This window comes from Panthera onca, chromosome D2 (assembly GCF_046562875.1).
Source record: "Panthera onca isolate mPanOnc1 chromosome D2, mPanOnc1 haplotype 2, whole genome shotgun sequence".
Taxonomy (NCBI): Eukaryota; Metazoa; Chordata; class Mammalia; order Carnivora; family Felidae; genus Panthera; species Panthera onca.
In genome coordinates, this window is record NC_138349.1 from 14,702,060 (window position 1) to 14,729,564 (window position 27,505).

Here is a 27,505-nt window from a genome sequence, read left to right on the forward strand (position 1 = left end):
CTCACATTAACAATTTTGGAAGTGGGCATTTGGGGTGACATGATGACAAGGTCTGAGTGAGTCAATGACAATGAGTGTGGAGGAAGTAAATGGCTCACTGGATTGGAAATCAGTCTTCAGCATTAACGGTAGGTCATCCAAGGAGCAGAAGAATTTCTTAAAACTCCTTGCGCCAACATCTGCTGGCTCAAAATGCTAAGTTACTGTAACGCAGGGCACTCAGAGAGAAAGGGAGTCATTTTTTTTGTGTTTTCCTAGGGAACGATACACACAGAAAATAATGCTGTCACTCTAAACTTTCAGAATCCCTTTGCCTACATAGCTCATGCACAGTTTTTCATCCTCACAACATTCTAATATGCAGGGGGGACAAAAAAGGACAGATAGTAAGATCTATGGAATGGAAAGTTTGCACTTTGTTAAAATAGGGTTTCCAGAAGTTAATTGGTTCCCATTCGTCTTTTCAAGCTTAGAAAGAAGCAGCCAAGAAGCCTCTTGGGCAAGGAGGCAGGCCAGGACTCACGGAGCCTCATGCTGTGACTTGATCCAGAACTCTTCCTGCTGGTGGCCAAGCCGTTTTTGAAAGAAAGAAAGGCTGAGCGGGGAACAGCGCAGGCTCAGGACAGCTGCTTTCACAGGAAGGTTTCTTGTCCCCAGAGCCAGGGGGCAGACTCTACCGCCAGGTTGCCAAGGTGTGCTGGGTCTGCCACAGTGTTAGGAGGGCTCGGACCCTCCCATGGGGCTGCTCATGGCTGTCCTGCTCCTGCACCGGCCAAGGCCTGGGGCTGACACGCCCACCAGAGAGCAGTTGATCGACCAGACCCCAGACCCTGCCAAATGTGTCTGCAGCTCCTTCCCTCCTTCCAGCGAGTCTTGGGCTCCCATCAGTCGGCTAGCTCCTATTTGCACAGTGGGAAAGAGCCACCCCATTTTGTTATCTACTGTCTGCCCCAACACAAGTTTAAGTACATCCGGGGGCCTCTTCTTGAGGTTGACTTGGCATTAAGGCATCAAGGAGAATCAAGAAAACTTCTGCAGAGGATCTGTCATCATTTCTTTTTAACAACATTTACAGTAGAGTGCTGCGGGCTAACCACTGAACCCATTAGAAAACAGAGCAAATAAAAACGTTCATCTGTCATTTGCCATGGATAAGGACAACTGAATTACAAAAGATGGAAGGAATTTTTTTAAAAAATTGGTACATTTAAATATTACAGTACTTTATTGCAAACACAAAGGGATAGTCAAGTGCTTTACAAGTGAAATGCTGCCTTTAGGTTAAATGCAATTTTGCTATGGAACTTACAAGGCCCAGAGAGGAGTAATTCTCCCCTGGCAGGGAAGCTTCTAGAGAAGGGGCTGATGATCCTCAGGGCCTATTGCTAACTGGTGTACACATCACAGATAGGCCCCCCAAATCTCGTTTACTTTACATACACCTGAAGACCAAGGAACAACTTGGAAATACTAATGTACTCTCATCGGTTTTCATTATTAATACATAGGCATATTAACCCACAGGGTTATCATCACTATATATCATGAACTATAGTCATAATTTGTCTTAGCAAGATTTAACAACAGAATAAATATTCTTTAAATCATTTTAGAACAATGATTATTTGACCTGGAAATACTCAAAACGTACTTCAAATACTCAACCAGAGTCTCGCTTTTGCCCAGTGAATTTATTCCAGCACACTTGGGCCTCTCCTCTTCTCATTCAGGGAAATTCCCACACAGCTTTATTTTGTCACTGATACTCAGATTCCTTCAGATTACCATACCATACCCTGTCCTAGGACTCAGTCTGTTTTTAAGGCACTTACAAAGTTTATCAGTGAGAAAAAAATTCTATATAAAAAGCAACAACAACTGTACTTGTCTATGTCATTCACAAAGGCCAAGTTTGGTTCGGATACCAGCTAGAAGGAGATTCTTTCTTTCACTGCTCCCATTAAATAAATCCATCAAGACTGTATCTGAGATTGGCATGGCTTCAGGATCTGAGCAATATTGGGTCCCATAATGTCCTGGCTACAGAAGGTAGATCTGAAAAATTTTACGAGAAAAAAAAGGATATTAATATAGTCTAGTGGGAAAGAGAGACATGGGAGATCTAATTTAATGAGCAATTATTATTTTGTAAACACTTTTGCAAATATAATATTGGTTTCTTAAATAATTTACTTTTTTTAATTATAAAATTTCAAGATATACAAATTTGTAGGCTGGTTGCAAATTTCAAATTATATGTAGGTTTTCGATACCACTAAAATTTTTAAAAAAGGAAAAAGTAATACTTACTCGTATCCATATTTTCCAGATATATCTATCACCATTTCTGCTCCCAACTTATTCTGAGAGTGTCCAAACAAAAGTTCCTTCCAAAAGAACTCGATATTGGTAACATTTCCAACATTAACGTCTGCGTCAATTAATTTTGTATAAGTCATGCCTGGCTTAAGTGTTCCACTGTAAACAGAAAAATTAGACTCAAAAGCTTGCCTTGGGTATTCTTGACGGTGTAGTCAAAGAACATCTGTGGTACCATGAAAGAGAAAGTTGCATTTGCTGGCATTTGCTTGTAGGAGATTTATTCTTTTCGTTCATATTGATAAGCATCGTAGAATAGCATGGTTATGAAGCTTGAAACAAGGGTGAGGTAAAAGGGAGGCTTGACTAGTTCATGTTGGGGGATGCCTGGAGAGGCATTATCTTGATGGGGTTTCTACAATGAAAGGTCTGGTCTTGGCTTTATAGTATCAGGAACCAGATTTTATTGACCCCAGGAAATGATCAAACTGTCAAGGAGGAGCTAAATTCACAGAAATCTGATCTATCCAGTTCACAGTGGGGAAGTGCTTTCTCTTTACTAGTATTCCAACTCTTTCCCTGGTAACTTCTTTATCTGGATAAAAAGAATCAGGTAACCAAACTAGTCATCAAAAGATGTTTTGCTGAACACGGCCATAGAAGAGAGAGAGGTGGATTATTTTGAGGCATAGGGCATACCTAATCCAAGCCCAAATTAGACCAGATGAGATTTCCTCATTCCTGTTGTTTCCCTCTTCCTTTGTTAATTTCATCGTAATGCCTATCTCCTCTAACTGGAAGATAGGTTCCACAAGAATAGGACCTATGGCTGTATCCTTAGCCATCAGAACAATTCCTGGCACACAGTGGGCATTCAAAGGTTTGTTTGTTGAGTAAATGAATGAATGGTGCTATTCCTAGGGCCTGTCTTACTCCATTTCATGTCGAATTAATTGCTTTAATTATCAGGAGGCAGCTTTTCTTCCGAATTCTTAAGGATAATCTTCCTGTTGCCCCTGAACTGCCTTCACTCAGTGTGAACCTACCATCCGTTCCTTCATAACAGCGTCATTAGAAGCCCCGATGACTAAAATATAATCCACAGGGAGGGGCCAGACTCTTGGCACTTGACTGAAACATAGGAATAGGTACCATGCAAATGCATTTAACTGATTGCGTTTCAAGGTGAGACATCTACTGTGAACCAGAAATGCTGAATTATCCTTAAAAGAGGATCGGGTGCCTATGCCACAAGATGACAAGTAGCTTCTTTAGATTTTTGCAAAAGAAACGCAGAGATGTCCAAATATTCTTATGCGTTTTTAAGGGGGCAAGAACACCTATCTGTCCCTACCTGCCCCGGGTCAGGTGCCTCTCTGCAGAGCTCAAACTGTCCAGTGTTAGGCAATATTCGTTGGGCCTCAGAGCCACAGGCACATGATTGTATTGAACTGCTCTCAGAGGACTGCTTAATGCAGACATGAAGAACAGGCAGAAATGAGATATGCTAAGACAGGGAAGGGTATTTGGAAGAAAGGAACAGCATGGGTGAAGTCAGGAAGGGAGGAAAGGGTGGGATCTAGTCAATGCTGGGGAGTGCAATCAGGGTAATGTGGCTGAGCTGAAGATGAACAAAGTCAAATGGTGGGAGACAGGGTTCGAAGGGTGGGCTGGAGCCTGTGCATTGGCCAGGATCCAGATGACCACCAACTGAACCCATATGTACAAGCAACAGCACTGAGGCAAGATGATGTGCACAGATTGCCAGAGCGATTAATCTGTTGCATCCTTCGTCTGACAAGTAACCATAAAATCTGTGTTTTTCATACCTCTGCCCACTATTTGAAGATGATGGAAAGCGTAGAGGCAAAAATCGAATCCATTGATTGGTTTACCAAAAGGTAGCATCTAATTGGCGTGCATAATGTTAATTCAGAAATGGATTACAGAATTAAACGACAAAAGTGAAATATGTTACGCAAAAATGCTAAGGTTCACCAAAGGAAATATTTAGGAAAACTCCGGATAAAAGGGGACTTCAGCCAAAGGTACACAGTGAACGTCTCTACCGAATTATTCCCGCCTTTGACTATTCCAACACATGTCCTATATCTGTGGGTACTACTCAGCTTCTTAGCAATCTGGCAATTTATATATAAATGTCTTACTCCAAAAGTAAGTTGAATCTACACAAGCAAAAACATATGCTCAAATCTATATGATATTAATGGACTGAATTAACAATATATCTTGTTTATAGTCCACTTGCTTTATTGTCTGCATCTGCCATCATTTTCTAACATTTTTCTGTTTGTAGTTGGAGCCACAGATACCATGATTTCTATTTTATGCCTGGAAAACATGAAGTGGAAAGAAAAGGCAAATGTGGCCTGCCAGCCATGTGGTGTTCTGCTCTAGGAAAAGACCGAGCTGCCAAACGAGCCAGTCTGACCAAATGCTCAGTGCTGTGCCACCTGCCGCGTCCTTGCCCTTGGCCCTGGCCTACCTGGCTATCACAAATGCCCCTGTTTTCCCAGTGGTTCCACCTACACGGAGAAACATGCTCCCTTGGGTGACATTGTTTCCGTCGAGTCTGACAGATAATTTGTGACTCCAACCTGGAAATTTAAAAAAAAGAGAGAGAAAATGGAGAGGTGAAAACATGAGAAAAGCATGACCTTCAGAGCACATGGATGTGAACTCAACTCTCAGCCTTGAATGAGGCTGTTCATGTTCACGAAAAAAGACAACTTTATATAACTTGAGTGAATTGGGTGAAACACTGCCTTTAAAATACATATAAATGTGCATATTTTCATTTTACAAAAGTAAATAGTGGAATGACATTCTTTCAAGAAAATTCTTTAATTTTCGAGGCATTTTTATGTCTTTTTAAAACGGATATTTCCTTTCGTCTATTACATTTGTATTCTGCAGCATGTATGCTTTGCACAGCCAGGTTTTTATTGGCCATGGTCTGGCAACTGCTCCAGAACAAATCTAGAATGCCTATTGGGCAAGAGGGTCTGTGCTTTTATATTGAGAAGCAAAGTGAGCCTTCCTTCCTCTCCCGCAGGCCTCTGTGCTCAGAATGCCGGGTTAACGCAGGTCTGGGGCAGTACAAAGCCTGCCAGCAGAATAAATCCCTTGCAAGTGGCCAAGGGTGACTTTTTAAAAAATCTAGAACGAAACAGATCTTTCATTGTGAATCCTGAAATGGTTGTATGTTTAACAACACGTTGAAAAAAATGCAATTCTTCCAAAAATTGTTTGAAAATGTCTGAAAGGGGAAAAAAAACCTACAAGAGAGAACTTTCAGTTCCTGCGTTCACGGTTGCCAGAGTTGTCCTTCCCTCCTCAGCCCATCTCACTGTCACGTCTCCACTGAGACCGCTCGCCCCATGTTCCCAGTGACAGCAGTGGGGCTTCACCCCATGAGCCCTTTGGGCCCCCCTCTCATCTGACCTTTTAGTGTTTTTGGTGATGCATCTTCCGTGTCCCATACCTCTGACTGCCTCCCGGGCACACACGCTCCCACATCCCAGCGCCTCTCAAAACCTTCATCCAGCTAGTCAGAATCATCCTTGACTTCTTGACTTTCTGCATCCCTCAAATCCATTCACCGAGTTCCATTTTTGCTTCTGCCTCCCAACCATCTCTGTACTCTCTCCGCTTCTCCTACCTTTCTGTCCAGCTTTACTGAGACGTAACTGACATATAGCACTGTTTAAGTGTCCAGTGTGATATACATAGAATGATATACATATCTTGTGAAATGATCACCACTCTCCGGTTAGTGAACACATCCATCCCTTCACATGGTGGTGAGGCAACACTCGTTCTAACAGGTCATTCTGCTTCCATCTTGTGTCCCTCTAATCCATGCAGCAACGAGAATCATCTTTTAAGAAACCAATCCGATCATCTTAACACCTTCGGTGGCTTTCCATTAGTTCGTAGATGAAGTCCAAACTCCCCACATGGCACACGATTTCATTACCTGACTTAATTTATTTCTCTTGCCTCATCTCATATTACTGTCCTCCTGGTCTCTCCAGTCCTGTTGGGGGAATCTTCTTTCTGATTTAGTTCTCTCTCACCTCATGGCACTGAAATGTGTACTTCCTTCCTACTGGAACGCTCCCATTTCCTTCTCTCTCTTACTCATCTTTCAGGAGTCAGCTTAGAAATCACCTTCCCTCAGAAAGCTCCCTTGACGTGGTTGTGGAAGTTCCTCCCTTGCGTGTCTCCCACCACATTTATTATTCGGGATTGAAACTCCCCACTAGTCTCCTCACTGCATCCTTGGAGTCTGGCCCAGAGCCCAGTTATTTAGTAGACACTCAGTAAAAACTGTTGAATTTTTAAAGATAAGTACCTTGAAGCATTACAATAAAACTGAGCTACAATACTTACGGGCAAATGGGGAAAGAGTGCCTGTGTTTAAAAAATAATACGATCTATTAGGCTGCATACTTTTGAGGTGAAATCTATCAGCAAAATGACCCATTGTTGGGCAGCCTTCTTTGGGACAATGGAAGCAATTTCCCTGGTGACAGAAAATAAGAGGTAGTTAGAAATGTAATTAGCAATGTTGACCTTCAATAAACTCCTAATATATTATTAAATTATGATAAATCTTTGAAATTTAACTAAAGTATATGCATTTCAAAATGACTAAGCTGTTGGGATGCCAGGGTGGCTCAGTCGATTAAGCGTCAAACTTCAGCTTAAGTCATGATCTCCCAGTTTGTGAGTTCGAGCCCAGCATGGGGCTCTCTGCTGTCAGCATGGAACCTGCTTCAGATCCTCTGTCCCCCTCTCTCTGCTCCTCCCCCTCACGCACATGCCCTTTCTCTCTCAAAAATAAACATCTGAAAAAAAATGACTAAGTTGCCTAATAGGCCATCCCGTTTGCAAAAACAAAACCAAGGAAAACAAAAGTAACAGAGGGAAAAAATGGCCTATTAGAAACATAAATAAGTGATATGAACAGACAAGCCATAGAAGAGGGAAGTCAAATAGTCAATAACTATGCTCAGTCTTACTAGGTGTCAGGGACGTGCTAATGAAATCAACATACAATCTCATACTCAGCAGATTTGCAAAAATTAAAAAAAATTGGCGATATCAAGTAGTGGTGAAGACATGGAGTGTGGGATTCTCATTTGCTCCTGTGGGGAATATAAATTGACTGATAATGTCTAATAAAGACAGGAATGCACATATGCTTTGACGATTTCGCTTGTATTACCTTCCATAAAGAGACTTCTACACACACACACTAGCAGACATACAGAAGTGCTTACTACAAGTTGCTTTTAATAACAAAAACTGGAAACAACCAAAATGCCCATTAGTAGGGGAATGAATAAACAAATTGTGGTTGATTTCTCTGAAATAAATACATTAGATCTACATATATCAGTGGAGATCTCAAATTTATTTTATTTTATTTTAAACAATTTTTAATGTTTATTTATTTTTGAGACAGAGAGAGAGAGAGAGAGAGAGAGAGAGAGCACAGGCATCATGTACACACGGGTGAGGGGCAGAGAGACAAGGGGACAGAGGATCCTAGGCGGGCTCTGTGCTGACAACAGTGAGCCCAGTGCAGGGCTCCAACTCATGAACCATGAGATCACGTCCTGATCTGAAGCCAGGTGCCCAATCGACTGAGCCACCCAGGTGCCCCTCGATCTCAAATTTATAAAATTTAACAAAAAAAGCAAATCCAGAAAGATACAGTATAATACTATTTATTTGATAGAATATTGGATTCACTTCAAACACTTCAAACACGGCGTGAAGGGAATGTTAGGTAGTTCAATTTTATCTGTACATTTTGAAATCTAAAGCAAAACTGACAAAATGTTAACTTGAAAAAATCTGCATAGCGGTGTTTCAAGTTTTTTATTCGTTATTTTAGGATTCGAACGTTCAGATTTATAAACCATGGACATTTAGGTTAAGATGATCGTAAAATATCCCATGTAAAACTCTATTTTAATGAAGAAACATTCTAACAATAATAAATGAGCTCCTATTTATTAAGAGCTTACCACGTGTCAGGCACTTTTTAAGCACTTTATGTGCATTTAACTCAATCCTTACAAGTTCCCTTTGTTGTTATGGTGCTTTTAGTCTCCCTGTTTAACAGATGAAGAAACTGAAGTGCACAGAAGTTAAATTTAATTCATCCAATGTCTAATAAGTGATGGAGCAAGACTGTGAACCACCTAGCCTCGTACTAGAATTCCTGTTTATTCTATTCTATTCTATTCTATTCTATTCTATTCTATTCTATTTTATTCAATTTTATTTTAATTTCTTTTGTTTTATTCTATTTTATTTTGCTCTATTTTATTCTGTTCTATTTATTTTATTTCATTTCATTTCACTTCCTTTTTATGACTGGTTAGAAGCACAATAAAACGGGTCAAGGACATTGACTCCCTGTTCTCTAGTTTGTAGCCATAATTAGCAACCATGTGGCACAAGAGCCTCAATTTCTCTAATCTCACAGATTGCACCCCATTATCTCTGAATATACTGTGACGCTGAGGGCCTCTTCCACCTGCCTTCGTATAGTAAATGCCAAGATCCCTTCAGCCACTCAGAGCAGCATCTGGGGCCGGAAGGTTGAGGAGGTGGGGTAGAACGAGGTTCCTGGGGAAACGCCAGTGTTTGGCTGGCAAGCTTCCTGAGCATGGCAGTTCTTGGGCATGCCATGAGCAAGAACCGGCTGGGGAGACAGAGAAGGTGGCCTGAGGGCATCCAGTCACCTCTCTCTGTAAGAGCAGGGAAAGGCTTATTCCTGTCTAAACACTGCACTTATTCACAAAGTGCTATTACTTACCATAAACTTCAGCTGGAAACCCCACATTTTTCTACCCTGATAAAACAGGGAGTTTAGGTCTCTAAAGCATCAGAAGGAAAATCTTTTCCACTTTTCACTACAAAATAGATTTTCTTTCTCCTTCTCATAGTGATAACCAAATGAAAAATACATTGAGCTCAGATCTGGCACTGTGCACTTTATGACTCGAGCAAAATCAGATTTGGTATTTTGTCCCCTTATTGATCTGTGTGGAGCTCCTGTGAGCTATCTGTGCCTTAGTTCTGCTCTGTATAAATAATTAAATTTTAATAAAATAATTTTCACGTTCCAAGTAAATAGTAACATATTTCGTTGTAGCTATTGATTGGTTCAGCCTTCTCAGGGCATCTTTGAAGATGACATTTAAAATATAGACACAGAAAAATTTTTGCCCTGAACTTACGTCTGTTACGCAGTAGCATCTAATTACCGCATAACAAATGGCCCCAAACGCAAAACTGGATATAATCTTCAAAAGAGCTGAAACAACCAGAATACAAATGGTTGGTTTAGTTATTTAAGCCCTTTAGCAACCCAGCTACTGTTCAGTACTCTGCACAGAGAAAGAACCTATTATTTCCCCGAATGGCAGATGCATTTTTTGCCACATACTCAAAGCACTAATTTTTAGTTGGCTGATCGTGCTTCAAAAACCGACTTGCTAATTAAGTTGCACTACAAAATGCTTTACTTACCGCTTTAAAAGATCTGTAGGATCTACAAGGATAAGCAATAAATGCATCAGGATTGAGGATGCTTTCAATATAAAAGCGATGACTTCGGGCATGGTTGCAATCAAAGAAGGAAGCCACTTCTGTGAAGACAATTTCCAATTAATAGATAGCAGTAAACTGATGAACTGATAGCTGATCGTGTGAACCATTTCTTAGAAAAGTAACTTAAAAAAAAAACAGATTATTGACTTGGGAAGTCTAGAGAGCCAGATCTTGTATGCAGGCTTGTATATTGCACAATATTTATCAATGTTACGTATCATTTTCTTTGTATCAAAGAATTATTTGTGTGAATCTCAAGGGACATTCAAGCAGGGTAAATAAACACATGCAACCACAGATGACTCTGTGTTTGGATACTAATATCTTCAATGCCTCCCGGATCTTTGACTTAGAGCTTTAAGTATTCTTGTGCACACAGCGTCTCTACCTTAGACACATTACTTCTCTGCCTCTCTCTCTCTGTTTCTGCAGGAAGGCTGAACTCCCTCCTGTTCAATCACAAAACAGCCAGCAACAGCAACATTAACCGTTGCACAGCTTCAGCTGACCTTCCAGGTGTGATAGGTAAGAGGTATTATAAAGAATGCTAAGGACAAATTAGTTTTGTCATTGTCAGGCATGACATTATCGCCACTAATAGTTAAGATTGTTGCAATAATGAGGCATACCTAAATACATTTGTGCATTCTGAAGTTATCATAGTATTCTAGTCATTTATGCTCTTTATCTTGTACAGCAACATGTCTGGCATGGACCATTCTTCTACACAGTTTGGCTGACCTTTGAGAAGTTAGATTTTGTTTTAGTATGTGTGGTAGATCATTATACTACAATAGAGGCCTCCAATGAGTCACTCTTGTTTTAGGTCCTCACCCCTTTGCAGTATCAGGTTACCATTCTTCCTTTCAAGAACAAGGAGCCGTTTTTTTTTTTTTTCACACACTCTCCCCACCCTGGATTACTAGCTAATCTTGTGATTTGCTTGGACCAACAGAAACATGGAGAAATTGACCTGTGCAAGTTCAGGTTCTCAGTCTTAAGAGGCTTTCTAGAATCCACTTTTGCTTTCTTAGAACCCAGTTTTTATGTTAAGCAATCCTGGTTAATTGGCTGGGAAGAAAGGCCCTGAAGGATAAGAGACCATTGAGACAAACCAGTACCAAGACCCCAGATAATGGAAGACCATGTTGGACCTTCCCACCTACTGCAGCCCCCAACTGGATGCAATCACATGACTCGCATCACAAAGCAAAGTCTTTGCAGAGCTCTGCCTGAATCTTGACCCTCAGAACAATGGGCAATAAAACCATTGTTCTTTGAAGCCATTATGGTTTATCATGCAATAGATAATTGAGACAGGGTAATTTCAGAAAGCAGAGATCAATAATTGGCATTATATATATATATATTTTAACAAGGACTTCTCTTACATCAGGCCTTTTTGTGTTCAGATTTATGTTTATAATTGTGATTTAGACCAGATGGTTCACTAGCATATAGGAAAATACAAATTTTAAAAGTAAATGGTTTCTTAGTAACAAATGTAAAATAGAATATCTTAATATCTTCAAACTCTTCTAAATCATAACATGAATGATACACATACTTAAATAAAGTTGTAGGGAATTTTATGATGTCTTAAAATGATAGCTTGTGATTAATGTATTTTACTTGAATTAATTCTTTACAGAATTTCAAATGTCCTGTGTATGTATATACTTACATAAAGAAATATTATGATCTATATTTTATCCTAATAGAAAGGGTTTTAAGTCATAATATGGAAAATAAGAAGACAAATAATTTTTATAATAGGCCTTATTTCAATGAATTTTGCTTCTCTCTTCTAGATGGAATTGGCTTTCTCATTTTGAGTATCTGTAATTCACTACTTGTTTCTTTCCTTCAGAAGGCATTGCAAACAGACTTCTAATCACGTTTATTTTTCTGAACAGATATTAAAACTTTGAAAGTTGTCTCTAGAGAAGAGGAAATTCAAGCTACTCTCAGTGTCATATCTGTGTCTCTTTCCACTACACCAGCCAACTGGAAGTTGAAATAATTAAATCATCTAGATATTCTGACCACGTGGAATCAGATAGTGAGATTTAGGGTAATCCATTTATTATCACATCATCATACATTCTACTATCGTGTATTTTATATATTATTGTGTGATATGTTTCATTATTTACATGATGGTAATATGTAGATATAGAGAAAAATGAAATCCCCAAATAATAATTTTTGGTGCCTTATTACCAAGAGCTCTATAGGTATTATTGTTACTGGAAACTACTATAAAGGGCTAAATACTATTTGTTTAATTTGTGATTAATTTAAATTGTGGATCGATAGTGATTCTGTTAAAAAGTAAGTCAAACCGTATCTCTCCTCTGCTCAAAATCCTCCCATGGCTCCCAACTCAATTGAGTAAAAGCTGAAACCTTTACTATGGTTTATAAAGCCCTGCATTATCTCCCTCTGCCCCTGTTCCTTTTCCAACCTCATGCCTACTATTCTCCTCTTTCAATTTACGCCAACCACAGTAGGCTCCTCACTGCCATGAACTTCCCAGGCAGGCCCCTACCGCAGGCCCTTTGCACTTGCTGCCTCCTACCCATTGGCCTCGAATGCCTTTCTCCCGGGTATCCACATGGCTAACTCCTTTAGGCCATCTTGTCAGTAAGGACTCCCTGGCCACCCTATCAGGAATCTCCTCTCCCCACTCAACCTCTACTATCACCCACACCTCATATTCTATTCTATGCTTTGCTTTGTCTCCTTACTCTGTTATTTTTTTTTCTAGCAAATTAGAATATTAGCTCCATCAGGGAGGGGTTTTTGTCTTTTGTATTCACTCCTACATCTGCTGCTCCTGGAATAATGCCTGGCACATAGTAGGCACTCTCAATACATATTTGTTAAATGAATGAGCACATCCTCCCTGTTTATACTGAGTGCCTACAATATGTGCGATATTCTGATAGGACCTGGGGATGTGAAGATAACTAAGACACAGACACCGATCTTGCAGATCTCACAACCGGTGGGAGCTTCATACATGTGACTGTGTTTTGCACGAAAGTGTGTTTTTATAGTATATTATGTGCAAAAGGGTGTGGATCCTGTCCAACGAGGGAGCTGAATATATAATAGCCAGCTTCATAGTTTAGAAAGTATTTACCTTCCTTATAAGCATTGAAATCAAAGCTAAACAAAGGTGTAATTAAGTCTTCACATCCTGGCATGTGCTTCCCTCCATTTGGGTAAAAGTCAAGGTGACCACAAGCATTAATAGTCCCAGCACCTGAAATCGTTAAAAGCAGGATAAGTGCTTCTAAAATTCTCTTCCACGCTTCAGTGTAGTTTCTGTTTGTGTTAAAAACTTACCAAACTCAAAGAGTAAGCGAACTGCATTTGTATGAATAACATCAACAAAGTTGGCATCTGAAGGGTCCAGCCTAACTTCATTCGGAGTGTTGTGGAAATATGGCCCAGCTGGGTCCAACCCTGGGAGAAAGCATAATGTCTTTTAAGCCAAAACATGTTCTATACAAGAGGATACTGATAGTGTTCTTTTGGAAGTACAGATGATAAAGGCAAGGTATTCATTCCTATAAGGAATAGGAATGAATAGGTCAAACACCACCCAAGGCAAAGTATAGATATACAAATTGAGTATATAAATGCAGGTGTCTATATATTACAATACCAGATTCCTATATACAAGAAGGGCTGTATCTAGTCAATGGCAACATAGCCAATAAAGTCAGAAAAATCAAAGAGGCTATTCTGGGTCTGTACAGAGACTACCATATTCATAATTAAACTTATGGATTGCGGATGATCTCAAAAGCAACATCTGTACGTAAAAACAAAAATAAAAGATAAGAGCTCTTCAGTGTGTAAACGTGGATCTACAAAGCCACACACTTAAAGTAACAGAATCCTAGTTTTCAGCTATGGCTCACCTAGTTTCACTTCATTATATCACAAATGAAAAGCTTGACGTCCAGGAAAGTGCAGTGACTTGACAAGGTCACCATACACTGGAGGCAAAATAGACTAAGAGCCCAGGTGTCTATGCCCTCAGCCCACCGTCTCCTGTTCAAATGTCTAATAAAGATAAAGGAAAGATATCTAGAGGTCCCTAAGATGTTATGACCATTCACGTACCTACTCATTTACACATCTGACAATTATTTATCGAGCACTTAATATGTGCCAGGTTTAGCACTTGGATGCAAGGAATGAGGCCTAGCCTTGTCCTCAAGGATTTCTCCATCTGGTGAGGAAGGCACCCCAATCCGCTCAGTGCAGAGACAGAGGTGAGCATTGGTCTTTTGCAAGCACAGCGAAGTGACATGTAAACCAGTCTTGGGAGATTGGGGCATGCTTCTTCTGCTGGAGATGGGAAATACAAGCAGAGGTCTGAGGGCCCAGAAGAGTCTGCCAGGGCAAAGAGGGGTCAGCAGACCTCCGGGGGTAAGAAAGAGACTCTCCATGGCCTCCAGGTGAGGCAGTTAAGCACATCTGGGAAACTATATAGTGAACCGGATTTTGAGGCTGGTGTGCAGAGCTTTAGAACTGGGTGAAAGATGAAGACAGCACTGTAAGCAGGAGCCGGATGTAACCGGAACCATGGGAAAGGGTTTGGACGTGATCTGGTTGGCAATGGGAAGCTCTCACAAGTTTGCAACAGGAGAGATCTATCTATATTTTGGCAAAATCTTTTTGCTGTGAAGTGGAGACTGGATCCTAGATTGGAGAGGACCCCAGAGCACAGCCCCCTGGGGACATGTGGCACGAGTGGGAAGTGAATGTTTGCACACCACACTCCTGGGACACAGCAGCATTTACCTGCCTCATAATCAACCTTCAACTTTAGGAAGTCTGTCTGGCTGTCTGTGTGTTTAGTGTACAATCACTGGTTAGTTACAAACTTCTGATGGAGTCAAGAGCCCTGTAGAGATGTATCCAAACATAGCAGACACACTTCAGACTCTATCGATCGGAGGACAGGCAAATAGCAGGGAAGAGAGGATCCTGGATTTTTGGTTCTAGCGTGTCTCTGGAGGAAAGGCAACAGAAGGTTCAACTTAGGGGTGTCTTAAAATCTATCATTTAGGGGCATGCGGGTGGCTCGGTTGGTTGGCTCAGGTCATGATCTCTCGGTTCATGGGATCAAGCCCTGCTTCGGGCTCTGCGCTGACAGCATGAAGCCTGCTTGAGGTTCTCTCTCTCCCTCTCTGCCCCTCCCCTGCTCATGCTTACTCTCTCTTTCTGTAAATCAACTTAAAAAAAATCTATCGTTTAATTTTGCTCTTAACTGGTTTTATTATAAAGCTAGTATCTTTCTTGAAGTTCAGTTCTTTGGTCACTCAAGGAACATGATTGTTCAAAAATTAACCACTCGGAAGGAATATAGATCAGAACATCCAAATTATAGCAATCTTTGGACTTTAGAGACATTTAAAAATGCATCGTTTCCTGGGGTGCCTGGGGGGCTCAGTTGGTTGCGTGTCCAACTTTAGCTCAGGTCATGATCTCACGGTTTGTGAGTTTGAGCCCCACATCAGGCTTGCTGTTGTCAGCAAGGAGCCCGATCCTCTGTGCGCCCCTCTCTCTGGCCCTCCCCCACTTGTGCTCTCTCTCCCAAAAAGAAATAAAGATTTAAAAAAATGTAGTGTTTTCTATTTACTCAACAGGGTAATTCACTTGGCAGGAAAAAAATTGGAGTTAGACAGTTTCTGATTTTTGGAATCAAAATTGAGAAAGGCAAAATCTTCATAAATTTATTGTAACCCAGTGTGATTTTCAATACATGAACAGCAATATTCTTCCCTTTCATTTATGGCTGACATGCCCAAGGTTGGGTAGGCCCCATGAACTTCTGACTTCACACACTGTGCCCATTTCTTCTTTCCCCAGGCCTGAAAACTTAGAGCGAAGGGGGATTTTTGCTACCCAATGACTTCAGAATAAAAATACAGTTTATTATCCCCAGAAAGAAGGGTGGCAGTGGGTTGGTGCTAGGGCTGGGATTTGGGAACTAGGAGAAAGAGGAAGCGTTCAGTGGGAAAAAACCTGCTGCACTAAGAGCTGCAGAGGCAAAACCCTTTGTACCCAATTTGGAGTTCTTAACTAGTTTTAGGAAAAAAAATACATAATGTTCAAATTTGAATTTAAAGCATATGTATGTATGTGTGTGTATGTATGTATGTATATTGTTTTAACCGACAGGAAATGTGTGCCTCGTATGTGCCCGGGTAGGGTGGGGGTGAGGGAGACTTTCTAGGTAGTTCAGAGTCTATCAAAAATGACAGGTGCATGAATAATTGTAAGACCATGCAATACAATAGTTGCATTTCCAGATATAATAGAGGCATATTTCAAAGGGGATGGTAAGCACAGAGAATTAGCTCAGCCTGAGGAAGGTGCTTTTGAAATGAATCTTGAAGGATGAATAGTGGCTGTTTAGGCAATAGCATGCGCTAGGGCACAGAACTATGAAAGGCCCCAATGAAACATGAACTATTTCTGTCACCAGCTAAGAGGCTTTGGGCAATGGAAAGTTCCAGCAGTGAGTGACACGGCCTGTATTTGGAAACATGATGACTTGGCAGCACTTGTGGGGGGACTGGGCTGGGGGACCAGCCGCGAGCGGCCAAATCCAGGCAAGAGACGAAGACAGCCTGAACCGAGTCCAGGGCCAGGGCACGGAGAGGTGAAAAGCAGACAGGGAGACGTGGCGCGTGCCCACAGAGCGTTGTTGGCTGGGAAGGCAGAGGAGACAGAGGCCAGCCCAACCCGTTGATGCTGGAGCTGATATTTCCATCTCCATCCATCTGGGAAGTCAGAGTGCAGGGAACGGATATGATTAATTATCATCCTCAAAAAACCGAATCCACAGTATAAACTAATTCATACTAATTCATCGTCCACACTTGCCTCTGCGATTTGTTTTTAGACTTAACGGTGTATCCAGGAGTAATATCCACCATTTTAGCCACCGGAACAGCCTGGGCACAGGCCTTCAACGAGTCCCACAGAGGCAGCACCCATTGTGAGCGGCGACCCAGATGCGTCACAGACGCCATTCCAGGACCATCAGCCGGGCTCTAACTCATCCTCTGTATCAGCTAGTGGTGCAGCGTTGCAAAGCATGGTGTGTGTGTCAGAATGCGCCAGCCACCCTCCACAGCTGGGCGGTCACGGTTGCCATGACTTTGCTGCCCCAGATAATGCTGAGCGAACACTCCTGAACGTGGATCTGCACGCTCATACTCTGAAAGCACTTTTATGTTTTGCTTCAGTTGAGTCCCATTTTCTCCTACCTTACATTCGCTTCTGCTACTTCACTCGGTGCGTCAGATACTTGATTTTGTGTGTCAACAAATTCAAGGCCCAACTCCAGCGCAAGCTTACCAGTTATTCTTCCAAGGCCTGGTACCCTTGACCCAGCCTCCCCAGCCAGATGTGCTCCCACGCTGTGGCCAATCAAGTGCACTTTTGAAGGAGAATATCCAAACTTTTTCTGGTAGGGATTTTAAAGGAAAACAGAACAAGTATTTTTAAAAGACCACGTGGAGCGGCTTACATGTTCTTGACATATGCTTGGCATAATTGTCCTTCTCACACACAGCCTGGGGACCAGTCAGGTGACGACGTGACCCCCACATCCACCCACTTCCTCGTCTGGCTGCAGGAGCAAGCACCAGGCAGGCCTGGAGGAATGGCTCCTGTCAGGTTCTTCCCGCTGTGCTAAGCAGCCTCAAGGCCCTCCGGAAAAGAACAGCCCAGAAATGGCATCTGTGGCTCTCAGCCCATGTCCATTCTTCCTGAGACCCAACCCTTCCAGCATCCTCCCAGTACAGGCCGAATGCAGTCAGACCCAGGCTGTTACCTACCCTACCTGTGTCTGTCTCCTCCAGTTGAAGGCGACTTGAGCAAATGTCTGGGATGACTTTGGTCTTCAAAGAGGAGTTTTTAAGAATGTTCACAAAATGGCTATGTCCCTAAGCGTTACACACACACACACACACACACACACTCAACTTAAAGGGGAACAAAGGAGCATGCATTTTTAGTTTTATCTAAGCTTCAAGTTCTCTTCATGATAATAGTGAATATCAAGCAATCGCCTTCACTTGGATAAATGTGTCATTTGATCAAATGTTCCACTTTTTATTTTTGCAGTGATGGAAAATAATGACAGTAATGACAATAATCTGTGCTGCTTTATAAAGAGTATTTTCTCTCTGGTTCACACGTGAATGGCTGCCCAGGGTGTCACCTGGTCCTTAGGCAGCCTACCCTCCACTGCTGCCGTCCTTTGAAATCTCTGCTTTCTTTCCTGGGTTCCTCTCCAGCCCTGGTATCTGAGATCAGCCCTCCTCACCCTCAGTCTTCCCCTCCTCTGTCTCCATCAATTTCCGGCACATTTAGCTCAGCAAATGCTTTCCCCTTCAGTGCAACAAACGTTTCCTCTCCTACGAGCCACTCCTACTTTTTGTCCGGGCCCTAGAAAAGTTCACAGCTCAGGCCTCAGGGTCAACCAAACAATTCACGAAAGTTTAGGACGACTTTTTCTCAAAGAGGAGATGAATCTGATTTCATCCTTTGGGTACAACAAGGACCCATTCTAAGTACCTCCTTGTGCCCTGGTCTCCTTTGACAGCAGGAAGAGCTGCCGAGCAGTGTGGGGGCGCAGGTGAGTACTTGGCTCCCTGACCCCTCACTGCGCTCGGGGTCCCAATATCACCTCCCATGGCCTCCCATCTAGGTTAGCTGTGGCTCCAGTCTCTCTCCACCCCGTTGCCTTGGACTCATTCGCAGCACCGTCCCCATGCTTTGTCAGAGCAGGAACACAGTCTCGCTTGCCGTGTACCTTCGGGGACTAGAACAGTGCCCAGCCCACAGCAAGTGCAGAGAAAAATCTTTGTTGAGTGAATGAATGAACCCTCCTTAAGAGTCTGAAAGGGTCATAAATCTTTAGATTTTCCTTCACTGCATTTTATGGTGGGAAATTACTTTCCATTATGGTAGGGCATTCGGAGATTTATAAATGTCTCAGGGTATATCCCTCATAAATAGCAACGTCTATTTGATTCTTTTAGAAAACGTATAGGTCATTGTGCCTGGACTGGACTACAGACCTAACTAATTCACTGCCGTAGAACCCAATTTCTGTAGGAAAATGTATTTCACATTCTAAACAAATAACATTCATCAGAGGCGAACAGTTTCTAATCATCAAAGATAGGTTTACAATGCAACGAAAACTACCCAGCATGAGAGGGTCCTGCAAGTTGACCCAGGAGGCGACCTTGGGGGTGGGGGTGGAGAAGCTTTTGGTGAGGAGCCTGTGAAGGGACACTGCCACCAAGTGGCGCTTTGTAGAACCACAGGCGCTTCTTTCCCAAGAAGTAATTTCCCTTTTCCAGTCACCATACAGGAATGCTTATAGTATCCCACCTGTTCAGAATTTGTGTAAGCTGATATAAAAGCCATACAACTGACCCAAATTCTTGGTGTTATGATGCAAAACCAATTACACATAATTTTTGAAAAAATCAACTTTTGGGGCACCTGGGTGTCTCGGTTGGTTAAACGTCCAACTTTGGCTCAGGTCATGATCTTAACGTGAGTCTGGGTCCCGCATCGGGCTCTGTGCTCAGAGCCTGGAGCCTGCTTCAGATTCTGTGTCTCCCCCTCTCTCTGCCCCTCCCCCACTCACGCTCTGACTCTCTCTCTCTCTCAAAAACAAACAAATATTTAAAAAAAATTTAACACTCAACTTTTCTTACCATGAGAACATCAGTAAGATATGCCACCTCGGCACCGACAACGCGGAGGTTGTTTACCGCATGGATATACTCCAGTGAACCGTTAATCCAGTCTACGTTAATGCAGTTCACATCTTCTACTTTGAGTAGCACCTGGGGCAAAGATTTATTATAAGTCTCGGAGAGATAAGAATTGAAGAAAACCAAAGTGACCGAACAGGGGATTCCATAATAAGAAATAACACTACCAGGTACTGAAAACCTATTACATGCTAGGTCCCGTCCTAACCCTTTTACATATATGAACTGATTTCATCCCCAGTTACAGGTACGGAATCGGAAGCACAAATAGATTAATTAAACTTGCCCAGGATCATAGTAAGTAGAACCATGGTATGAATTCAGGCGGCCTGACTCTACTATACTATATGGCCTTATAAATAATTGCTTACTATGTTAGCACTCTATTAATCTCGAGTATCAGAGAGGAAAATTAATTTCTTGGAGTGAACTTGGAAAATTTCGCCCTTAAGTGAGAAATTTATCGCATCATTTAATCTTTTGTCAAAAGTGAGAATTTATCAAAGAATAATTATTAAAAAAATATGCTCCCCTTATAATCTATGCGATTCATAATAAGTGAGCATAAATGGGAAATGGATAATTCACTTGGGGCCTTTGGGACAAGGACAATGTGAGTAACTGAATGGAGGGATTTCCACGAATGGGCATTAATGTATGTGAAGTACATTCCCATTAAACATAGAGCTTTTATCTAGTAGAGGGAAGAGTTTATTCACATCATACATTGCACATGTCTTGCTGCCATTTTCCATCTGATTTCCATCCGGGTATGTTGATATGGGTCATCTTGTCTGTCCCGAAGTGTGAGGCTTGGATAGTTCGATAATTAACTGCACTGATCTCCTATTTCAAGCGAAAAGAGATGAAGGTTAAAAAAAAAAAAAAAAAAGAATTTAAAATTATTTGATATTCAGTAGAATTATTCTGTCTGCTCAAAAGTCTTCCACTAAATTGGATTGTTAACAACCTTATCGAAAGCATTTTAACCAAAGAAATAGTTACCTTGACACACTGCAAAATACTAAGAAGTTATTAATGTGTTATAAAATACAAAATACAAACTTAATCACCAGGAAGGGCAAGTGTGTGGTTTTAAGGCACTGTTTGGGTCAGGGCTTTAGGACTGTGTTGGGTCAGTTTCAGTCAGGACTTCTGTCAGCCTTACTTTTGTATAACACTTCTCTGTTGCCGACGTGATTCATGAGTAGCGTGTTACTTGAGGCTTAAAAGCATGCTACAAAGGTGGCAAAAACAGATTGTTCACCCACTTTAAGAATGAGGAATAGAGGTTAGGATCTCACCATGTGCAATACAACAGCTAACGATAATTTTATGTAATTACATTAAATGCTCTTTTGTACTTCTTGTGTTTTGTTGGATTCTTTTTATAACCAAACTCAATTTAAGTGATATGATGAATTTAAGTAATTTCATTATTAAGAGAAAAATGAAAAGGCACAATAGAAGAAACGCGCAAAATTCTATCTTGAGAAAAAGTGAATAGTCTAATCAGCAAACTGCAAATTTGACAATGGTGAATCCTAACGCTGGAAAGCAACACATTTAGATACCTATGAAATTCAAACAAAGAGCCTATTACCAGCTACCTGTGATTAATAGTAACGTGCAATTAATCATATAACTTGCCGGCTAAAGTATCTCCCAAGATGGTGAGCAAACAATTATGAGAATCCTAAATTAGTTTACATGGCAATTGTAATAGAGCTACACTTAGATGTGCCTACATGCTGGGAATTGTTCTAAGTACTTTGTAGAGTAGCTCATTTAACTTTCACGACACTGTGAGGTAGGCACTAACTTTACAGATTAGGAAAGAACATGATGAGAAGTCACTTGTCCCGAAGCACCTGGAGTGGGGGCTGAGTCCTGGAGTGGGGGCTGAAACCCTCATGGTCCTTCTCTGTATTCATGTGCTTCACCACTGAGCTCTCCAGTCAGGATCTGATCCTACTGTTCTTTACTGATAGGGCCCAGGGCAGATGTGGGATTTGCTGAGGCAGATAATAAAATCAGGTGTACCTGGGCCTTCCCAGAAACACTGTTCTGCTAAATAATGGAATTCTAGTGCAGAAACCTTTGTCCATCTATATACCTAAAAGAATCCAAATGCTCATTCCAATTCCAGCTGAAGTCCCTTAAACACCAGCTGTGTTTCTACTTCTATGCTCCCCCTCAAAAGAGTCTTATTTGGGAAAAGGAATTTGGTAGAGAAAGTTTGTTTCATCTTTCCCCATCACGAGACTCGCGGGAAGCGGGACCTTGTGATAGCTTCAAGGTAGCAATCTGACAAGGATTGTGAGGTCCGACCATCCTCCACTGTCACAAAAGCCCTGGAAGAATTTAATAAAATAGAAAAGGTAGAAAAAAACACTATTTTTCACTTTGTATGCCATCTGGCACACCCCTATGAAGTGGCATACTAACTTAGAAAATGTGAAACTTGAAACAACATCATGGAACCAACTCAAAGAAGACAACTCAGGTTCTGCCATCACAAGGACAGAACCTTAAAAGGGTGTTGGGACAGAACAGGTCATCCAGAGAAAGGGCTAGTTAAAGTCTCAGTGTTCAGCTGGGTGCTCAGGCCTTTACTTTGAACGTTCTTATCTTTGAGGAGTTAGAACCAAACTGGAATGAGATCAACCCATCCTACAAAGCATGACTGGATGATCTCGTTTCTAGTACGTCAAAAGTAGTCACTGGTTAGATATGTTCTAGCCTGGAGAAACTACCATGATTATGTCAAATGTGCATCACCAGCAGCGACTGCATGAGCCACTCTGGGGGACAGTAAGTTGGTTTTATTCTTGCAGAAATGTAGCTGTGAAGACCTATGACTCTCAGAAGAGTCAAGTTTATTGCACCATGTTCAGCTTTAACAATTCCTCTATCTGAGAAAAGAGTACATTAAACCATTGCACAGTTTACCTCTGCTTCCTCATAAACGAAGTCAGATTTGCACAGTGTAGCATATGGGTCAATTCTGGTTTTTAGTACTGCATCCTGACTCATCCTATATCCTCACTGTTGTTATAAAACACTCTAACAACAAACCCTTAGGCTTCCATCCATTGCAAAATTCAAGTACAGATCTGGTTTGTCACATGGGTTTTTCCAAATGGAAGGGAGTGGTAAAGATATGAGTAACATTGTTTTTATGGTCCCTTTATTAGGAAAGTGCTCAGTGTCTGATATTCTCTTCATTGCCTTCAGGGCCCAGACTGTCCTAAAGACTGACCTTCATCACCTGTTTTAGTGCCCGTTCTCTACAAAAGCTCAGGTGCATGGCCACTGTGCAGAAAGTGAAAGGACCCATGAGTCCTATGAGGACTGAGAGTCAAGACTAGGGGTATAGTTCGTCCTGAATGCACACATACACCCTGGAAGTCCTAAACAAACAGTGAAGGTGCTCCAAAACATTTTTATTCAACATAGATTCTCTTTACCTTAAAAAAATTGTGGTAAAGTATATGTAATGTAAAAATTACCATTTTACCCATTTTCAAGTATACAATTCAGTGACATGAAGTCACTCACACTGTTGTGCAACCATCAACACCATCCCTCTCGAGGAATTGTCTATCATCCTAAACTGAAATCTGGCACCCATTAAACAGTAACTCTCCATTATCACCTCCCCTAGCCCCCGGTAACTATTATTCTGCTTTCCATCTCTATGAATGTGACTATTCAAATAGGTGTTTCATATAACTGGAATTATACCATGTTTTTCCTTTCCTGTCTAGCGGATTTAACTTAGCAAAATGTTTCTAAGGTTCATCCATGTTGTAGCATCTACCATAATTTCATTTCTTTTAAAGGCTGAACGATATTCCTCTCTTCGCTTCTTGATAGTTATAAAAATCAAATTTTTAGGTACAGTTGCTTTGTAAGTTTCTCCATACCCAAAATAAGAATTTTTCTTCTTTGTTTTAGATAGAGCCGTCATCTACAGCGCAAATGGCACATGTCAGTGAAGAGTCGTGTGTCCCTGTGTATGTGTCTGGTACGTAGACAGCTACGAATCAGATCCTGTTTGTAAGAAGGCAGAGCAGAAGGCTGTCTTGGCTGGGTCTGAAGGAAAGTAAGCCTCAAGGTTTTATAGATGAAGGTAAAAACTGGAAATGTCATTGCACTGGGGAGTGCTCTTTCTCTGGCTCGCGCTCCACCTGGGTCTAGTATCATGCTTTTGTTTTTCTCTGCCCCTAAGATAACATCATTCTTGGGTTTCAACTCTCACCACTGGGTAAAAGACTTTGGATCCTATTTTTCCAGGTCTAGACTCCCACAGAGTTGCAAGACGAAAATCTCCAATAGCCTACACGAACCTCACTCGTCCAACATGTAACTCATTCTCTGGCATCCCCAATCAAGTTTTCTTGTTAAAAGGGTCATTATTCTTCCCATAACTCATGTGTAAAATCTCCAGGCAGTTTATGATGTTTATCATGTCAATTTTCTATCATCATACTCATGTTCATTCCATGGCTCAGGCTAGTTCCCCGAGTCCATTCCGAACCGCGCCGTAGTTTTCTAGTTAATCGCGAATAGCACTTTCTGTGATGGTGGAAATATCCCGTGTTTGCACTGTCCAAAATGGTAGCCACTAGCCACATGGGACTATTAGCACTTGATATGTGGCTGGTGCAGCTGAAAAACTGAATTTTTAATTTTATTCCATTTTAATGCCACACGTGGCTCACGGCTACCATGTTGGGTGGCATAGTAGGAAACAGTCAGGAAATCACCTGCAGGCTTGCCCGGCTCCAGTCAAGACGGTGCACTGCAGCCAGAGTAAACAGCCTAGTGACTCTTCAGAAACTACCAGTGGGACCTCCTGACTCACAGGATGAAATCCAAAATACCCAGGAAGGAGTTACACAATTTGTCTCTAAACTACTTTTCTAACTAACTCCATATTTTGAGGACTTCCTTTCAGTCTAACTCAACATATTGTCATTCATCAGATGTTCTCTCCTTTATGTATTTGTCCATGCCTTTTTTTTTTTTTGTCATTTCTCTATCTGCCTCTGCTTATGCAAACCCTTCCCACCTCTCAGGACACACCTCAAAACACGTCTTCCTCAAAGCCTTTCTGGCTCTTGTCCCACCCTCAAGGGGAAGGTAAGCCTTTCCTCACTGCTCCCAGATTCTTTTGTTTGTATCTTATGTAACAGATCATAATTTGTGCTAAAACAGAGGTAATTATTTATATACCCCCTTTCCCCTAATATAATAAATTTAGGACACTGTCTTATTTATTCCATTTAATACATGAGGAGCCTGTTGCCTATTTACAGTCTTACATGTGGAAAGCTCCCAATTAATATATGAATCAAATGAAATATCAAATTTACCTCCTATGAAACGACATACTCAGACCAATCTTTATACTTAAATACTAGGGCAAGTATTTGATGATGAGAAAAAAAAAATCTAGCTTACAATATTAAAAAGAAATATTTGCCTTTAAGTCAACAGTTTATCCCAGAGTAGGTTACTGAACCTATAGCTACATCTTATATTTTGGAATAACCTATGTGTGAAGGCAGCGAGTTATCTTACCTGATAAGCTTTGGGATTATGTCTCGTGTAGAGCAGAAAGCGAGTGTTTATCTCTTCTGGAGACCAGGGTAGACCTGCCAACTGTCTTGACAAAGTCCCAGTCCATGGGAAACCATCTTTAAAGCACCCCACCCTTTCATAGCAAACTTCTTTTCCTGCGGCAGAAAGATTGAGGGTCAGTATTGTAGGAACCAGGACCAGAGAGAGGTTGTTTCCTACCACGAGGCTTAATTGAAACTGGTCTTTAAGTTAAACAAGTCTGACGTAGGGGGAGATTCTCTTCAAAAAATGCTCTCCTCTCTCCTTCCCCCACCACCCTCCCAATATCATGACCATGACCTTGTAGATCACAATGTTGCGGATGAGAGCACAGGGGCTGTGGGATCAGACGTTCCTGGCTTTGGGCAATTACTTTGCCTCTTTAGAGTCTCAGTTTCCTCCTCTGTGATGTGGAGATGGTACCACTTACCTTACAGCCTTGTTGGGAAGCCTAAACGAACTATTACACGGCACAGCCCTTGTCAATGGGCCTGGACATAAGAGGGATACTGTGTGTTCCCTGAATTTCTGTCTTTTCTTATCAGACTGAAAGTTTGGGATGAAATGGACCCTGGAGTCCCCAGGACCCAGCACTATGCCTGACACACTGTAGGAGTCCAACGTCGGTCTTCTGGGAGTATAGATAACAGCAAAGTTTCATTCCGTTTTAACCAAGTCTTTTCTGGAGCTCGCCTCACTCATGTCTAAAATGAGACGCTTTGGGCAAACTGAGTCTTAATGTTTCTGTGATCTACCGACTCTGATTGATCTTTTCACCATGGCCTTTCTTTTTCATTTTCTTTTAACAGCCAAAAGCAGATAACTTTATTTCATACTGTTTTATGGAGGCATAGTTTAACTTGTTCAATTATAACAATAATTATTTATTCAATGTAGCATTGAATTATGTATTCAATGTGTTATTATGATTTATTAAATTGGTTGGCATTTATTCAATATATGGTTATTCATTAGTATTGGCTACAACTGTTTGAAGTCTTGAATTTGAGCATTTCCTTTTCTCACTTACCAAAAAATGCTGAATAATTCTTTCACTCTTAAGTCCACCAGATTTTACTTTAAAATCTTAGGAGATTTTGCATTTTCTCCATTCCCTAACAATGAGATTACCCGCTAAACATGAAGAGAGAGGATAAGGAATTAAATTGTTTTTAATCAAACAAATGTTTATACATTAAAAAGAAATTGGGGCGCCTGGGTGGCGCAGTCGGTTAAGCGTCCGACTTCAGCCAGGTCACGATCTTGCGGTCCGTGAGTTCGAGCCCCGCGTCAGGCTCTGGGCTGATGGCTCAGAGCCTGGAGCCTGTTTCCGATTCTGTGTCTCCCTCTCTCTCTGCCCCTCCCCCGTTCATGCTCTGTCTCTCTCTGTCCCAAAAATAAAAAAATAAATAAAAAAAAAAAAAAAAAAAAGAAATTGTACAGATGAGCAACATCCGTGCTCACTCCCAGACACAGCCCTCTCCCTAGAGGTGGCTACTTTTAAACATGTCTGCCGTTATTCTCGTGGTTACCCCCACATCTCTATATAATGTGCTAACACTGCCAAGGTTTGATTTATTAACATTAGTCACACACGATCTATTAACTTGCTGCAATAATAAATGAGGATTTAACCCACCTATTCTTGGGATCAGTCAGGATCAGGGCAAGAAACAAATCACACCGGTTATCTTAACTGTGAGAGTTTAATACAATGAATTGCTATCAATCAAGTGTTGGAGAACTGAAGGCACAAAGGGGCCCATGTAGTTGCTCACAGGTGGCCATTGCAGAGAGCAGCTGCTGGTGGAAGGCTGGTGGAAGAATCAAAAAGAACCAAACCAAAAGAACCAAACCAAAAAGTCATTCAGATGTAGAAACTTGAAGGAAGGGCTGCTAGACCCTGGCGGGGAGGGGAGCTGTCTCCAGAGCTGGGGTTTGGCCCGTGAAGAGGGGTGCTGGCTGGCTAGCACGGGCATCTTTGAGTAGGCACCGTGTGCCTGCTTCTGGGTGTTTCCGAACAACTGCCAGCTGGAGCCACCTGCTGCTACCGGATGATTATTGGTCAT

The 27,505-nt window shown here is 41.5% G+C and overlaps 1 protein-coding gene across 1 annotated transcript; it reads right to left on the bottom strand.

The window, feature by feature from the left end:
* Positions 1-417: 417 nt before the first annotated feature.
* On the bottom strand, positions 418-27,505 carry PNLIPRP3 (pancreatic lipase related protein 3). Its single transcript, XM_078434103.2, has 12 exons — positions 27,293-27,505; positions 25,398-25,634; positions 20,535-20,654; positions 19,749-19,880; positions 17,368-17,476; positions 13,330-13,449; positions 13,124-13,246; positions 9,895-10,013; positions 6,736-6,868; positions 4,826-4,937; positions 2,311-2,478; positions 418-2,055 (listed from the first exon to the last, which is right to left on the bottom strand). The coding sequence occupies exons 1-12, from the start codon at positions 27,503-27,505 to the stop codon at positions 1,974-1,976; spliced, it is 1,668 nt and encodes a 555-aa protein (XP_078290229.2). The 3' UTR covers positions 418-1,973.

Coding starts and splice junctions, on each gene's coding strand:
- PNLIPRP3 (XM_078434103.2), bottom strand. CDS start 27,505: ATGACCAATAATCATCCGGTAGCAGCAGGTGGCTCCAGCTGGCAGTTG. Junction 13,450..17,367: donor AGGCCTTGGAAGAATAACTG/GTAAGCTTGCGC, acceptor GCTTTCTCCCAG/GGTTGGACCCAGCTGGGCCA. Junction 13,247..13,329: donor TCGCTTACTCTTTGAGTTTG/GTAAGTTTTTAA, acceptor TAACGATTTCAG/GTGCTGGGACTATTAATGCT.